The following is an 18,004-nucleotide window of genomic DNA, read 5'->3' on the forward strand; positions in this document are numbered from 1 at the left end:
AAAAAATAAAAAATTAAATTAAATTTAAAAAAAAGAAAATGATGCTACAAATATATTCATATATGAGTACAAAGATATAGATCATAAAGACATTTACCAAACCATTCTTATGGCAATAAAAAATTGGAAGCAACTTAATTATAGATCAGTAAATAAATTATGTCAATTTATACTCTGTGATATTATGCAGCATTTAAAAAATGAAATTGCTCAATGTCTGAGCTATATTGGCAAGTGAAAAAAATCAAAAGTAAGAACAATCTAACTTATGTGGAGAAAGACATCAAAATATACAGAAAAGAGTTGAAAGAAAAATTCACTAAACTGGTAACAGTCATTATCTTTGAGAAAACTGGTGACAAGGAGTGAATGAATCCATTTTTTAAAAATCCTGTACACTTAGGCATAATACTATGAACATGCAGTATAACATTATTTGTGTGATTAATAAAAAATAAAATTGAGGGAAATGAAAACTTGGAAAGACTTATTTTATTGGTTATATACTTTAGGTTCGTGATTTATATAATGGCTTCCTCTGGGCTGTTTTCTGTTGAACATAAGAGGAGAGGATTCGTGGCATTTTAAATGTATCTATTCTTTAATATTGTTCCAGAACTACAAGAACCTTGAATAAATAATATTTTATTGCCTGAATAAAGAAAACCTTGTCCAGAGGCAAACTTATTTTAGGATATTCTGCTTCTCAGCACACAATGATAAAAACTTAAAATACAGCAATAAAGAAATAGGAAAGCAATAATCCATTTCATTCATAGGAAGTTTTTCTTATTATTTGGCTGTTTTCTTTTTAGCTTCAGTCTCTTGCAATGTTAAAAAAGCCAAAGATATACATTCACCTATAGCTCCTAGCATGATGCCTGGCATACACCTGAGATTCCATTTATATAGAGACTGAATTAAGGTAAAGCACAAATGGTAGCCTCATGAGATGTTAGAAATACCTGTGCAATCGACAGTCCAAAGGAAATAAAAATGGGAAAATAATTCACTTCAATGTAATTAAAAATCTATCCGAATGAATCTCTGAATGAATCAGGGATGTGAGAGGAGGCTACCAGAATGATGGATATAGTGATTAAAAAGTATTAGGTTATCTAGTCTAGTACTACTCTGCTGGGAAATGGAAAGGCTGAGTCTGTGTCTTCCTTACAACAGTAATTAATTAAGCAAACCCATATGTATTGGATATCTACTGTGTACTAAGACTTCTCCTGTGAGCTCCAGATTGTGTACGTTGATGGGTGCTCTGATATATTGGATGTTTCTCAGGAAACTCACACTTAATGTGATCAAAACAGAACTCTTGATGTGTCGCCCCCTATCTCAGGTCTCCTCATTACAATAAATATATCCCTGTTCCCCGGGGGCCAAGCCACTACCACATCTTGCCTAGATTACAACAGGCTTTTACCTGGTCTCTTTGCTCACTTCCCTTCTCCAAACCATTCTCCACGTGTCACTAGAGTATCTTTTTTTTTTTTTTTTTTTTAATGCTAGAGTATCTTAAAAATGTAATGCGCCCCTTTCAAAATGAACACCCAGCATCTAGCACATAATAAGTGCTGGAGAAATATTTGTGGAATTAATAAATGAGTGAATGAATGATGAATCAATTAGAAATTTTTTTCTACCTTCATGGAGCTTAGTTGCTGGAAGTCTGTATCTTCTTTCATTGAGAGCAAAGGCTTCTACTTTTTCATACATACTTATTTTTGAGAGAGAAACAGAGACAGAGAAAGATTCAACAAGATTTCAGTACACACCCCCAGGATCCACAGGCAATATTTGAGAAGACTACTTTCTTAAATAAGTGAGCTAAAGAGACACTGTTGTACTTCTCTCTCCTGAGCTTCCACTGCTCTTTATTTTCTTAGAATTTGCTCAAGTTCAAGCTTCATTTTCTGATTATTTATACTAATAATTTTGATGATGGTTTCACGTGAAGAAGAAAGGAACAGGAATAACCCTCCCACATCTACTCTCTGGCCTTCCCTTCTCATCCTTAAAATTGGTGAACAGGTGACCAAGAGTGATGGGAGACAAGCTGGGAAAAGGATTTCAGAGATACACAGGAAATTTCACTTACAAATGGGCTGGAAATAATTTAATGAGAAAATAAAACTAGACAATTATGTCTTTTGTGTGTGTGTCACCACAGAAGAAAATAGTGTTAGACACTTTCAAGTTGACTTCTTTTCCTGCAAGGAAAGCAAATTGTTTGCTACTGATTTGCAACCCAACATTTGGAATTCAAAGAGGTTTGGGGAACCTCTCCTACATACTTTCTATTAAACTCTCATAGTCTCATGAAATCCTGTTTTCTTAGCCTGATACTGAATGACTCTGTTCAGTAAATGTCTACAACGGCCTACAAACTGACCATTAGGCTTGTTATTTTGGTCTAATTAAGCTTTTAATCTAAAGTTCATTTTAATGTCCAAAATGGATTAACTCTTAGCAAAACCCCCATTAGAAAGGATAGTCAGCTACAGTGAGACAGAGAAACCAATGAGACCCTGTGAAGGAAAATGCTTGATTTTTTTTCCCCCTTTGCTTCTTTTCCTGCTTCTCTTCTTGCTAGGATCTGAACCCCCACCCTATACATGCCTTATGATATGTTCTCCTTGTAAGGGACAAAGAGATAATGAAATCTTTAGGGTCTTCCAGCACAATCAATGGTATCTAAGGAATGACAGAGCAAAGCCATCATGTGCTTATTCCAGACCACTGATGCTAGATATCTTGATGCCAAGACCTCCTGGCTCCAGGAGATTAACATAGATCCTATGCTTAAAAGCATTGAGGAGGGGTGCCTGGGTGGCTCAGCCAGTTAAGCATCTGCCGTCAGCTCAAGTCATGATCCCAGGGTCCTGGGATTGAACCCTGAGCCAGGGTTCTGGGATAGAGCCCCAAGCCCTGAAACCCCACAGTGGGCTCCCTGCTAATCAGGAAGTCTGCTTCTCCCACTCCCTGCCCCTACTCATGCTCTCTCTCTCATTCAGTCTCTCTCAAATCAGTAAATAAAAAATTTTTTTAAAAGGCATTATAGAAACAAGGCTGATAAAAAAAATAAGACTGGAAATTTAAATCTTATCAATTAGCTTTTGCTGAGTCATCACAAAGTATACACTACTATAATAACAAAAAGGGAAAGTATGAACCTTCTTGCTAACATCATAAGCACTTTTGTATGATAATGCATACTTCAGCAGCAGCATTTCAACAGTTTTATTTAAATTTTAAGTGGAAGATTTAAAGTGGAAATTAAGTAATTTGGGGGGACTTATTTTTTGCATCTTCTACAAGATTGGACAATACTAATTGCATCTTTATACATTATGGCATCATCTAAATGTAGAAATAAGCTTTACCCTTTCATGATTTTCCTTTTAATAATATATTCATGTGTGTATATATAGATATATATTTTTATATATAGATTTTAATAAGGTAATTTAAAATATGTATGAATATTTTAGTTTCAGGTATGCAGCTGCATAAGTGTTAGAACAATGTCTTCCCAATGTATGTAGTAGACCTAGCTTATTAGCAATCCGTAATGTGCAACATAGTCTACTAGATTTGTGAGTGTGGCAAGGGATCAGCAGCTTTTATAAGCTCAGCTGGAGAGACAAATTGAAAAATAAAAATGAAGATGTTAAAGACTAAAAGACTTTTCCAGAATAAAAGTCAAATTTTTATGTGAAATTTTCCTAAGAACTTCAAGTAGATGTTGACTTTGCTTTGAGTACTCATCATGACCTCAAAGAAGTTAAGATAGAAACATGGTGGGTGGAATCTTGTGTCAGTCTCAGAATCAGGCACAAGGAGTCCTGTCTTTGTCTCAGGCAGTTTGAGAGTGCTTCTGGCATCTTTGTGATCTTGTCTTCTCTATTACAAGGATTGTAACTCCAACTCTTCACAGTAGAGATTTTTAGAATCACCAAATAATTACGTCATTGACTCAGCTCTGCCAACTTTAATATATGACTGACGTTATGATGTCCTGATTTTACAGCTCCTCAACTGTTATGGGCTGCATTGTGTTTCCCTCCCTAAATTCACATGTGGAAGTCCTCTCCCCCATACCTCAGAATGTGAATATATTTGGAATAGATTCTTTTAAAAGTTAATTAAATTAAAATGAAGTGCTGTGGGTGGGTCCTAATCCAATGTGAATAGTGTCTATAAAATGAGTAAATTTAATCGCTTCTCAGCTTCTTGGCTAAGATCAAGTGTAAAAAGAGCAAATTTGGATAGGGGAAGCCACAGAGGGACATTTTGATCTCAGACTTCTAGCCTTCAGGAGAAAATTAATGAGAAAATGTGAGAAAGTTAATTTGTGATGTTTAAGCTACCCAACCTATAGTAGGTACTTTGTTACATCAGCTCTAGCAAACTCATCTGTCAATTCAGAAATATTTTGAGAAGGCTTCTAATTCAGAACTACATGAGAATGTTATTCTTTGTTTTATTGCGAATCCTTAGATGATCCCTTGAACATAAAAGATCTTAGGCTTCTAAAAGACATGGATATAGGCATATAGGTATATAAAGGTAACAAAACACTGTAAGACAATGTCAGTCCAAAACAGAAGAAATAACTATAGCTTAAAAATATTTTTAAAAAGAGCCTTCGGAATTTATCAATGAGCCCTAACTTATGAAGAATATGGTGATGATAATGATGGTAGAAACTTACATTACATTATAGAAACTTAATCATTAAAAAAAGAAACTTAATCAATGATCCTCTAGGAAGAGCATCATTTATTATCCTCATTTTTAAGTGGTAATATCAGGTTGCTCAGTTATATCTGTAGTAGTACTATTGATCATAACTGCAATAACAAAATTATCTAATATTTGTTATTTATATTTTATAATTTAAAATTTCATAATGTAAATGCTCTATAATTTAGATTTCACATAAATACTTGTTTTTTTTGTCTTTTAGCTTTGACATCTCATTTTTATTTTTTGTTTTTGTTTCTCCAGTTCAGCTTATAATAGCTGCTGATTTTTAAAATATTTGTAGTTACTTACTATTCTTGAATGCTTGGATTGTGCCAGGTGCTATAGTAAACTCTCTTATGGTCTATCACATTTAATGCTCACAAAAACCCTGTGAATCGGGCATGGCTCTACATCTATTCAGAGATGGCTACTTATGTCCAAAAGGTTCACAACTCTGACTGCTACTCACTAGATGAATTGTAGCTGTTGGGATAATACTGTAAAATCAAGTATTTAGGGGCACTTGGGGCTGAGCCCTGTGTAGGGCTCTGTGCTCACCATGGAGTCAGCTTGAGGGTCCTCTCTTTCTCTCCCTCCTTCTGCCCCTTCCCCACCTAAAAACTCAGGGTTTAAATGGCAGCCTGAATCCCAGGCCATCACTCTCTCCATTGATTGGGAAAATCTTACCTGGTGGCATTTCTAGAGTGAAGGCATCTGTAAGTTTTGACAATAGTTCTTGCAGTTCCTCTCCCTCTACCTCATCCTTTCCCTGCTGGATGTTAACCATGTCTTTCATTTCTGTTGCCAGAGCAGGACCATTGATTTCAGCAGGAACAATTTGGGGAGTGTCTTGCAGCAGTCCTCCCTGGGAACCCGGAGGGGAGCTAAAGACTTCCTTTGAGGTCTTTTGTGCTTGGCTTTGTGCCCTGGTGCTTTGTGTTGACTTCAGCTGCAAAACCGCCTCCAGTGATTCTGAGTTTGGTAGACCATGCTCTGCATTTGGTAGACTTTGGTGACTTCTGTCATTCATGGTTGGGTAAGCAAGAGGTTCCCATTCTGAATGATCCTCAGTGGCATTCAAGACCTGTGAAGAATCTCCTCCCCTCCGAAACCTTTCACCCTTTCCATGGTCACCCTTGGAAATCATATTTTGACAGGAAGAAGATGAAGGATGGAGTGGCTGTAACACTGCCTGGATAAAGAAAACTTTATGAAGAAATCAACATTTATCTTACCTTTTTTCATAAATGCATTAAGTTTCCATCTTCTAGTAGGAAATTTTAATGCAAGATTTTTTTCCTTCTCCTTTCTAAATCCATTATTATGACTTTGTTTTATGCTGTGAATTCAATGTCCATATAAAACTATCCACAAAAAGTACAACAGCTCAGATTCTAAAATATCACAGGGAGTAATCATGAGGAATCTGGGGAAATTCTAGGTCCTAAAGGTTCAAGTTCTAAAAATATCACAAGGCATTTCTGAGAACATCAGCATATATTGAATTGGTAGCTAAATTGTATTACAATAAACATGTTCATAATGATCCACTTAGGTAGGAATGTTGGGGATGGCTTTTATAATAATTCATAGGTATAAAGTCTAGGGGGTATGCTCCCCACAAAGCACAATTCCTGAAGTGTGGTCCACAGACTCCTGGAAATCCCTAAGACCTTTTTAGAGGTCTGCAAGGTCAATTATTTTCGCAATGATACTTAGATGTTATTCGTCTGCTCACTGTGTTGACATTTGTCTGGATTGGGACAAAGTCAAAAATAAGTAAGGCTAAAGCTATTGGTGCCTTAGTATAAATCAAGGCAGCACCGGACAGGGCTAGTAGCCATGGTATTCTCTACCATCATGTCCTCGCAGCTCAAAGCACCAACCAAGCAAATGACAACAAAAAACAGTTCCACTTAAGAATATCCTTGATGGTGTAACAAAAACTCTTAATTTGCCTAATTATAACATATCTTTTCAACATTGTGTATGATGAAAGGGGAGGTGTGTAAAGTACTTCTAATGTCATTGAAACAGAAAAGTTGCCTTTTGCGTGAAAGAACCACTTGCAGAATGTTATTCAGATGTGGTTGTTTGGCAAATATTTTCTCAAAAACGAGTGAAGTGAGACTGTCACAGTAAGGAAACAATTAACGATATGTATTGCCAGTTTTAACAGTTGAGCTTTTGACCAAACATCAGAATTTTTAAAAACTTGCGTCCACTACCATGTACATAGTCTTAAAGACTTACCCAATGAGGTTAATGGTGATATTAATGAATGTGATTTTTGCGGGGGGGGATGGATATTTTATAATGAGCTTTAGGAAGTCTGGCATAGCTCAGTGAACTTCCAAATTACCGGTGTATCATGTTGCAAAATCATGCAGGGATAGAAGATTCAAAGAGCACAACAGAACATTGTATTTTAATGAAACAGAGTGTGAGGTAGATGTCAGATACAATGCTGCAACTACCTTTTAAGGAACAAGCACCTATTATGTTTTGGTGTACTACCAAAAAAAAAAAAAAAAAAGATGCCACTCTTCTTTTTTTTAGAAATATATACTTACTGGGGCAGTCCGGGTGGCCCAGCGGTTTAGTGCTGCCTTCAGCCCAGGGCCTGATCCTGGAGACCCAGGATCGAGTCCCATGTCAGGCTCCCTGCATGGAACCTGCTTCTCCCTCTCTGCCTCTCTCTCTCTCTCTCTCTCTCTTTTTCTCCTTCTCTGTGTGTCTCTCATGAATAAATAAATAAAATATTTTAAAATATATATATATATATATAGTTACTGCTTAAAATTGTTTCATATATAGTGTGTTGATTCCATTTTTAAATTAATAAACTTTTGAGCCTCTTCTCACTTTTAATTTTGACCATGGTAAAGAGGAATAGATATAAACTCAAAAGCTCCTTGGGATCCTCAAAATTTTTTAAGAATGTAAAAAAGGATGTAGAGACCAAGAGGCTAAGAATCAATGCTATAAAGGACTGCTTGGCTCTAGGTCTATAGTTTCTTTTTTTTTTTTTTTAAAGATTTCTGTATTTATTCATGAGAGACACACACACACAGAGGCAGAGACATAGGCAGAGGGAGAAGCAGGCTCCTCAGGAGCCCGAAGTAGTACTCGATCCCGGATCCCGGGATCACGACCTGAGCCAAGGCAGCCGCCCAACCGCTGAGCCACCCAGTCATCCCACAGATCTATAGTTTCTAAATGGCACCAAATCTGTGCCATCAATTCTTCTAACAGCGCTGCCTTCAGGAAGGGGAAGGGTGTAGTCTGCAGGATGAAAGGGAGAGGTGAAGAGGGTAAAGAGAGAAGAGGGAAAGAGAAGAGGCTGATGTATGTGAGACGAGAAGCTTCAGGATGAAGTCCTCTCACAGCCAGAGGATTTGCGGTCAGATTTCTGGATGGCCCAGGTGGCCAGGGTCCCCCACATTTCATACCTGGAGATCCTGCCCCATCTGCTGTAGCTGGGTCCACAGGCTCTCCTGGTTGGCTGTGAGTTTGTGAATCTTTGTTTCAAATCTGCAACTCTTTTCTTCCTGGGAGGCATATATGGCTCGCAACTTGTCTTTGTATCGGCTTAACTGTTTTTTAAGGAATCTGCAAAGAGGACAGGTTTGAATGAGTTGGAAGGACAAGACGCCAGCACACTAACTGGAGCCCTAGCGAGATGTGCTGTGAGTCCTTTCTGTGGAAGAAGATGCTGGAGAAGCCTGGGCATCCTCTATTATTTAACATTGATCAACACTGCTTGACCGTTCACTGGGCACCGCTGCCCTTCATGTCTCTTACGTATATGATTCCACCAAGAACTTCATTGGCATTAGAGGTGTTCCAGAAAACTCATCATGCATGTTTTGGATTACCTTCACTAGCGACTTAAATTTGAATATTGACTTTATTTAGTATCCTTTTGTCTGGAATCGTTCCATTTAGAATGACGGGATACATGTCATGACTAAACACCTAACACCTGACCAGGATAGGAAAGGAACAATGAAGTGGGCAGTACATGAATTGTGAGTCTGTTTTGGCTTCTCTTCCTAAGTCTATTTGTTTATTGGTTTAAGAATGAACCAAGCAGTCAGAGCAATTCTTTTAAAACATAAATTTTAAAAAACTCAGCCAACCAACCAACTAAATAAAAATAAATAAAAAAATAAAACATAAACCAAATATAAATAAATATAATAAAACATAAACCCAATCATGTCACTCCGCTGCTCAAAACTCTCCAACGGTCTCCCACCTTGTGTAGAATAAGCCAAAGTTCTTCAGAGGCAGACGTGGCCCAACAGTTGGCCAAGACTCCCTTTCCTCTTTCACTTGCTGTCTGCCTCCTCTTGCTCACTCACTGCCCTGCAGCCACACAGAGCTCTTGGCTACTCTGAACACACCAGGCCTGTCCTCCCCTGGGAGTCTGCTTTTTTGGCACCTCTGCCTGAAATGCTCTTTCCCCAGGTTGTTGCTCTCCTTACCTCTCACATCCTTCAAGTCGTCTCTCACTATCATATTTATTTTGTTTATTTTTAAAAGATTTTATTTATTTATCCATGAGAGACAGAGAGAGAGAGGCAGAGACATAGACAGAGGGAGAAGCGGGCTCCATGCAGGGAGCCCAATGTGGGTCTCAATCCCAGGACCCTGGGATCATCACTTTAGACAAAGGCAGACACTCAACCACTGAGCCACAGAGGCCCCCACACTATCTTACTTTCAACGAGGCCATCTCTGATTTCTCTACTTAAAACTGCAAACCAGGACCCCCAACCTCGCCTCCAGCACCTCCCTTTTCCTTCCCTACTTTGTTTTAGTCTCCATGGCTTTTTGCCATGTCTAATTGCTACAGAGTTTGATATGATCTGAGATTTTGGATTTGGTCTCCAGCCTTCAAACCTCTGGACAGTCACATTATATGACATATGACATATTTTACTTAGTATTTTACTTACATGCTACTTACTCTATCACTTAATAATGGCTTATTGCCTCTTTATTCTGGCAACTTTTTCCTTCTGTTTTGCCTGTTGCCAAATGCCCTCAGGCCCAGGCCTAAAATAGTCCTTGTTATAGAGTATGCATACAATTAAAATTGGCTGAGTAAATTGTTACTTATTCTTTAGTCAGTGTGGTTAGCATATTTGTGGATTTGTGGAAATTAGGTCGTTGGTGGGAAGTGCAACAAGATTTATCAGTATTAGAACCTTTGAAATTCTTCCATTGAAAGTGACGGTCGCTTCAGGGACTATTGACATTTTAACAAGATGAAGGCTCCCACCCCATAAGCCCCGATGTCTTCCCAAAGTCTTGCAGTTTTCAGTGTACAAGCCTTTCTCCTCCTTGGTGCAGTCTCATTATTTTGTTCTTTTTGATGCTACTGAGAATGGAGTCATTTTCTTAATTTCCTTTCTGAGTGTTCATTGTTGGTACACAGAAAGGCTACCAATCTTTCTATGTTCATTTTGTGTCCCCAAGTGATGTCCCTCATTAGCTCTAACAGTTCTGGTGGAGCCTCTAGGGTTTCCTGTTTCTAGAACCGTGTCTTCTGCAAATAGGGACAGTTTGACTTTCCCCTTACATGTGTGTATGCCTTTTCTTTTCCTTGTCTGTTTCCTACCATAGGACTTCCAGGGCTAAGAGGGGACTTCCTTGTCTTGTTCCTGCTCTTAGGGGAGACAATTTCAGGTCTTCATCACAGAGTACGATGTCAGCGACAGGCCTTCCTACACGGACTTTATTCTGTTGATGGATATTTCCTCAAAACCCAGTATAGTATGCTTTTTATGTTGTGTTTTTTCAAATGCTTTTTCTGCCACTATTGAGATGACCATAGGGTTTTTGTCCTTTCTCTTGTCAATGTGATGGATCACGTTGACTGATTGCCAGAGAGGAAGAGGGTGGGAGATGGGCAAAATAGATGAATATTAGGAGCTATAAGCATGTGGTTCTCAAATATATAAGCCACAGAAATTGAGAAAGTACAGCCTAGACAATGGAGTCAGTACTACTGTAACTTTGTATGGGAACAGAAGGTGACTACACTTCTCATGGGGAGAGCTGAGTAACGTACAAAATGGAGTCACTAAGTTGTAGCCCTGTAACTAGTGTAACATTGTATGTTGACTATACTTCAATAAATACTAATAGGGTTTTCTGATAGAAAAAAAAAAAAAGAACTTTTGAAATTCCTAAATCACTTTCGAAGAGGTCTTGGAATTTAGTTTGGGCTCCCTCCCAAAGTGGGCATCTCTGAAGGAGAGCCCACAAACTTCCAGGCAGTCATACTCAAGTGAAATGAGAGTCTGACTCTAAAATCCTTGATCATAATTGCAGTTTCAAATATATCTTTATGATGGATTTTTCAGAAAGGAGTCAGCCCAGGGATTCGATAGCAGACTGCAAAGATATATTCTCAGATAGTTTTCTAGACAGTGTTGTGCTTATCATGACCACCAGTGATGTATCAGTTTCTTTTTCCCATGCTGTCCCCCAACCTTAATATAATTAACCAGATGATTTATTATGCTTAACTACTCAAATAGAGCCAAAGCCCCCTTTTACCACCCTATCAGGCTTACAATTTCTCTGTTTAAGGAATTTCTTCTAAAAAAAAAAAAAAAAAAAAAGCATGGTGTTATCTTTGCAGAGATTGTTCCCATAAAAGCAAAGGGAAATGCTTTTGGTTTGTCTCTGCTGTCAGTGTTTGTGCAGTCACACGTGGGGCCCACCTTCTTTCCTTCTGGAGCGCATTAATGGACTCATGAGTTCTCCACGGGACATTCCTGATGCTGACCACAGTCTAAAGCAAGAAATACAGAAAATAAGGCTTTGGCTTTTGATGTGAATTTAAGCCACATTCCTAAAAATTCACCATAGGACCATGATAATTCCATATATAAATTACATATGTAATATATATTAGTTACATATATATTATATATATAATACAATATTTCAAAAAGTGAGTAGTGTTTGGATTTAGGCTCAGATACAAGGATGCAGATGTTCACATTCTCACGATACGGTTTCATGATCTCATTTCTACATGACGCTCTTCTTTAAAAGGATTTCAACATAAACAAGATTTTTAGGTTTAAAAACTAAGTTACAATGTCCTTTGCCTGAGTTAGGTTGCTGCCCCGAAAACCTCCCTCCCCAAAGGCATCTATGAAAAGCAGCAGGATCACTTTCTTCTCCTTGGTTCAAGAAATCTTTCCCTTCAGGGTGCCTGGGTGGCTCAGTCGGTTGAGCTTCCACCTTTGGCTCAGGTCTTGATCCCAGGGCCCTGGGACTGAGCCCGCTATCAAACCCCGTGTCAGGCTCCCTGATTAATGGGGAATCTGTTTCTCCCTCTCCCTCTGCTCCTCTCCCTGCTTGTGCACTCTTTCTCAAATAAATAAATAAATAAATAAATCTCCCCCCCCCTTTTATTAAAGAAATCTTTCCCTTCTGTCCACCACCTTCTACTTAAACTTTCTCAGCTTTCCATTGCTTTCCACGTGGATATGTACTGAGAGTCATGGCTTCTCTTTGAAGTCAGCAAGGCTCTTTAAATCAATAGTGATCAGCTCAGCTCTCACTTAGGGTTTTCCCACTGAACCTTGACTCTCTCCTCATATCACATTCTGCTCCCTACATGGCACCCTAGTGCAAGTCCTGACCTGACCCAGCCTGGCCCAGCTCCTGGGGCACCGTGTACTGGCCCTTGGCTCCCACATGTCTGAATAAGAGATTGGATCTCATTACTCTACATTTATAAGCAGCTGCGGCTACACTCTGTGGCCTTATCTCCTTCCTGCAAAAGATCTGAAGAGGGGCTGGCCACCTTGGAAACATTCGCCTGCAGGAACAGCCTGAAAAAGGAAGAGGGAAGGGCAGGAAGAAGATGGTGAATTACAAAGTCACACTCGGTGTGTGTGTGAGTGTGTGTGTGTGTGTGTGTGCTCTGTGGCCCTTTGGAATTACCTGGGCCTGCCTGCCTCTTCACTCAAATGCTCAAACAGCTTCCAATGCCTAGCATAGTCTTTGAATGAGTGAACTTTTTTTTAAATTTATTTAAATTCAATTAATTGAGACGCCTGGGTGGCTCAGTGGTTGAGCATCTACCTTCAGTATGGGTGTGATCCCGGGGTCCTGGGATCGAGTCCCACATTGGGCTCCTGCGAGGAGCCTGCTTCTCCCTCTGTCTGTGTCTCTACCTCTCTCTCTCTGTGTCTCATGAATAAATAAATAAAATCTTTTAAAAACCCTCAATTAATTAATATATAATGTATCATTGGTTTCCGGGGTAGAGGTCAGTGATTCATCAGGCTTATTTAACACTCAGTGCTCATTATATCATATGCCCTCCTTAATGTCCATCACCCAGTTATTCATAGGAAACAAACAGGATTGCTGGAAGGGATGGGGTAACTGGGTGATAAATATTATATTATTATGTGGCACCTATTGTTCTGCAGTTGAGAAGCATTTCAGGTTAGACGTATGGGCCTGCCTGGTGCATCCATATAATAGGTCCTATGGTTCATTTTGTCATTTTCAAATGAAGGATGTTAGGCTGTTTCCAGTTTTTCAAAAGTACAGGCAATGCTACAGCGGACAAAGCTGTACATGCCTCCTTAAGCATGAATGTGTGTGCAAAGTTCTCAGGTGTCAAGTTTATTTTTTTTAAAGATTTTATTTATTTATTCATAAGAGACACAGAGAGAGAGAGAAAGAAAGAGAGAGAGAGAGGTAGAGACACAGGCAGAGGGAGAAGCAGGCTCCATGGAGGGAGCCGACGTGGGACTCCATCCGGGGACTCCAGGACCAGGCCCTGGACTGAAGGCAAGTGCTAAACGCTGAGCCACCCAGGGATCCCCAGGTGTCAAGTTTAATAGATATTAGCCGTTTGCCCAGTTTGGGCCTACACACGCACACATGTGCACGCACACATACGCATATATGAAAATGCACAGATACATTTCAAACCAACGCGAAGATCTCCCCCAAACAGATTACCTCCGAGGAAGTAGGAACCCGACCTGGGTTGGGAATCATTGTTGAAAAGACTTTTTACCTTTACCTGCAACATTTTAACTGTTTAAAAGGCAAACAGATTCAGGTCTTATTTGCATAATTAAAAAAATTTTTTTAAATCAAAGGAAGAAATGTACTGCATGAATAAGATAGGTGTAGCAATTAACAAACACCAAAGAGGTGAGATAGAATGAAAGGAGAGTGGGGTAAAGGAGAGAAACCCAAACAGCAGAACCTCTGTTAAATTTCCTCCTTGGAAAAGTAGAAACGTTAAGGTGGAAAAATGGGTGAATTGTGGAAAGGCTTTTCTTCCTCTTTTATTGGAAGCAGGAGCTTGAGAAACTAAGGTGGATTGGAGCACGTGCAAGCGCCGCATTCCTCCCGGCGCCCACCAGGGGGCGTGCGAGGTCCGCGCGCGGGCGCTGCGGGTTAGCGCGCGCTGGCTCCCGGGGTGCAGGGGTGCAGGGGTGCGCGGGGGTGCGCAGGGGTGGGGTGTTGGCAGGACCAGCTCCTCTCACGCTTCTATACCAGCACCGCTGCAGCATGAGATCTTTACTTTTCCTTGGGGGATTGAAAAGCATTACAGCTACTATTTGGAAGACCTTGCTTAGGATCAGAATGTACTGATTACCCTGATTGGGGGAAAGGCCTGCAAGTGCAGTTGCACCCCGGAGGGCAAATAAAGAACCGATGGAAAAGGTGATGAAGTATTTGCAGACCACACACACACACACACACACACACACAAAGATGGCATTTCTAATTCCTCTGATGGAAAAATTTCATTGAGATTTTTTTGTTACGTTTTTTCCTTTCCCCCCTCTCTCATCTCTTCCCTTCCAAATTCCCTAACATTTTCCTTACGTGTGGATGTGCTGGTTCTCCTGTCCCCCCTAGTTTTGAATACCATCACGTTGTGTGATACTCAGTTGCCATTGTAAGGCCCCTATGGGCAGAAGGAATCTTTATCTGTAAGTTATATGGGCACATTTTGGGGCAGAGACTTCGTATCTATGGACACTGGAGTCTTTAAAGACATCAAAGTTGAATGCAGCTCACCTTTAGGACGTAGATTTAGCAACAGTTCCCTCAAAACTGAACTTTGTCTACTAAGTGGACAATCCAGGTCAGTGGCTGCAAAGGGGTCTTATAGTGTTGGGGTGACAACTGCCCACTTTGGGAGCAATGGGTAAGAGAAAATTCATGTTGCTCAGGTATATGTAAATGAGGATAGGTTTTGTGTCTTCTTAAGGGTATTAATATTGAGGCTTCTAAAACATGCCACAGAGAACAATACAAATTACGTTACAATCATTTGTGTGTACCACTTGTACCCATTAATTCACAGGTTTTTTTTTTGTTTTTTTTTTTTTTTAGCTGGAGAGAATATTTACAATGAACTTTATGCTTGCAAACATCAGATTAACCTTATACATGCTACTCTTTGGGAAAAACTACATATGCAATTAATTGTCCGTGTTAGATAGGCCAAAGACTGACCAGTAGTTATATATTTTGAGAATGTAGGTTTTCTTAACAAATATTGATTTGATCCTTCAGATAGAAATGTGACTTTATTCTTTTGAGGTTAAAGTTGAGCATATTTGAGTTGAATTAGAGTAGAATGGGAAGATTTGAAAAAGAAATAAAATGACAAGTTTAAAATACCTTACTTAACCTGAAACTTTGAAATCTTGTTGAAGTAAATAATGTTCTCAAGAAAATTAAATTATCAAAGTTACCTGAAGAAAACATTAATAGACTTAATTTTGAAGAAAGAAAAATTTGTCTAAATATTATAAAGGCTTCAGTGTACTAGGGTTTTACTCTTACATTCCAGCAATTGTTAAGAAATAAATAGTTCTGGGGCTCCTGGGTGGCTCAGTCAGTTGAGTGTCCCATTCTTGATTTCAGCTCAGGTCATGATCTCAGGGTCCTGGGATCCAACCTAGCATTGGACTCTGTGATCAGCGGGGAGTCTGGTTGTGGATTTTCTCTCTCTTCCTGTCCCTTTGTTCCTCCCCTTGCTTGAACGCTCTCTCTCTCTCTTTCTATCTATCTAAAATAAGTAAATAAATCTGTTTAAAAAATAAAATAAATAATTCTTATCTTAGATAAATTGCTTCAAACATAAGATGAAAAATGACGAGCTTCTGAATTAACCACTAAAACTCAAATGCTCAGAACTGACAAAGACAGCATTGAGAAAGAGACAGAAAGAGAGACTATTTTGACTCATAAATGTTGCAATTCTAAATAAAAAATAAGTAAAACAAATTTAAGTTATATTTAAAGAATAGTCCACTATGAACAAATACAGCTTTTAGTTTCAGCAATGACAGGAATGTTTACTCTCAGGGACTACTTCTGCAATGCTTCCAATAAGAGAAAACATGGATCATTTCAAATGAGGCTAAAAAAGAGATTTAAAATAAATTCAAAATCACTTCTGATTGCCTACCTCCATAAAAAAACATAAAAGGAATAGGGAAAGAAAATGACTTCCGTCACATTAAAAGGAATTTCAATCCAACAACTAACACCATCATATTTAATGGAGAAGCATGAGAGAAATGCCCTCATGAAATCTCCCTTTAAAGTAAAAGAAATTGTTCCATCATCTCTTGCATTATTTAGTATTGTTCTGGAAGATCTGGATTCTCTCAGGAATGAAGACATGCAGTAGACATGAGAGGTTTAAATACTGAAAAGAAAGAGACCAAAATGTCTCCCCTTCCCCCAGATTGTATGATTGTTTACTTAGAAGCGAGAAATTCAAACTAAACCAGTATTTGAAATTATCAAGAGAGTTCAGAAGGGTTTCTTTTTATAAGAAAATGATTTTAAAAATCCGTAACTTTCCAGTATACCATCATCAATAATTAAGAAAAAGGTACAATGGGAAAGTTGTTTATTCAAAATAAGAACAAGAAGCATGAAAGAGCCAAGTGCCCTCAGTGAGAAACCTAGAATGATAAGAAGTAAGCTACATAACAACCATTACTGACAGACATTTGCACCACAAAATACAGTTTTAATGCAACTCAAGCCAAAAGAATAAGATTAATTTGGCATTTTAGAAATGATTTTAAAGTTCTTCTAGAAGAACAATTGTTTAACAATAGCTAACATTTAAAAAGTAAAAAATAACAATGATGCCAGCAAAGTATCAGAAGAAGAAGCCCTAGACCCTCCCATCCACTGCGCCTCCACCAGACACACCGATTAAACATCATTTCAGTTCTGCCTCTGTCTGGGGAAGTTAGGGAAAGACTGGGCTACATGTCAAAGTTCTGATTTTACTGCGGGTTGCCTGAAGAATTGGCTATTAAAGCAAAAAAGTAGGAGTAGGGGAATATCCTCACCTTCTAACATGCATCAAAATAAAAGCCAGGTAGATTTAAACCTTAAATGTCTGACAAAAGTCAAGCCATGTTGTATGAATGAATGAATGAATGAATGAATGAATCAATCAATCAATCAGTCCATGTTACGACAATATAGCTGAAGGGTCATTTGATTTTTTAATGCAGAAAATTTTCCAAGCATAAAACAGAAAGGAAAAGATTAATAATGTTTTCACAGGAATTAAAATGTCTATATAGTAAGTCACATTATACATAAGACTAAAAGGAAATAGCTATGAAGAAAGGTTTCCTACAGCTAAAGTTTTAAAAGTTCAAATACATTAATAAAACAAACTGATGCATCGGTAAAACTGGGCAAAGGACACCGGCAAAAAAGTAAATACAATTGCCTTCTAAATTAAGAAGAAAGGGACATTAAGGCAACTAAAATATATTTTGCTCATAAAAGTAACAAAATTTAAAATTTGGTGACAGTAACAAGTTATAAGTAACAGTAAGAAGCATCAAGAGAGAGAATTACTTGAATTCACTGGGAGTGCAGTTTCGTGTATCTTTTCTAAACAGTATTTTTGCAGTAAGTATGAAGAGTCTTAAAAATAATCCCACTTCTCATTCTCATAATCCCATTTTAAGAAATATACCCTACTGGGGCCGCTGGGTGGCTCAGGTCATGATCCCAGGGTCCTAGGATTGCGTCCCACGTCGGATCTGTGCTGGGCAGGGAGTCTGCTTCTCCCCCGCACCACCCCCTCGCCTCTCCCTTCCACTTATGCCCTCTTCTCTCTCTCTCAAATAAATAAATAAAAATCTTAAAATATATATAACCTATTGAAATATTTGGGGTG

The 18,004-nt window shown here is 38.7% G+C and overlaps 1 protein-coding gene across 1 annotated transcript in view; it reads right to left on the minus strand.

Moving 5' to 3' along the window:
- DYTN (dystrotelin) overlaps positions 1-18,004 on the minus strand; it is a gene marked incomplete at its 5' end in the record, with an annotated part of 46,384 nt that overhangs the window by 1,504 nt on the left and 26,876 nt on the right. Inside the window, 3 exons of the mRNA XM_025442288.3 lie at positions 5,449-5,953; positions 8,214-8,373; positions 11,502-11,572. Coding sequence (XP_025298073.3) covers positions 5,449-5,953; positions 8,214-8,373; positions 11,502-11,572 — 736 coding nt within the window. The remainder of the gene's footprint in view (positions 1-5,448; positions 5,954-8,213; positions 8,374-11,501; positions 11,573-18,004) is intronic.

This window comes from Canis lupus, chromosome 37, assembly GCF_003254725.2.
Source record: "Canis lupus dingo isolate Sandy chromosome 37, ASM325472v2, whole genome shotgun sequence".
Classification (NCBI taxonomy): Eukaryota; Metazoa; Chordata; class Mammalia; order Carnivora; family Canidae; genus Canis; species Canis lupus.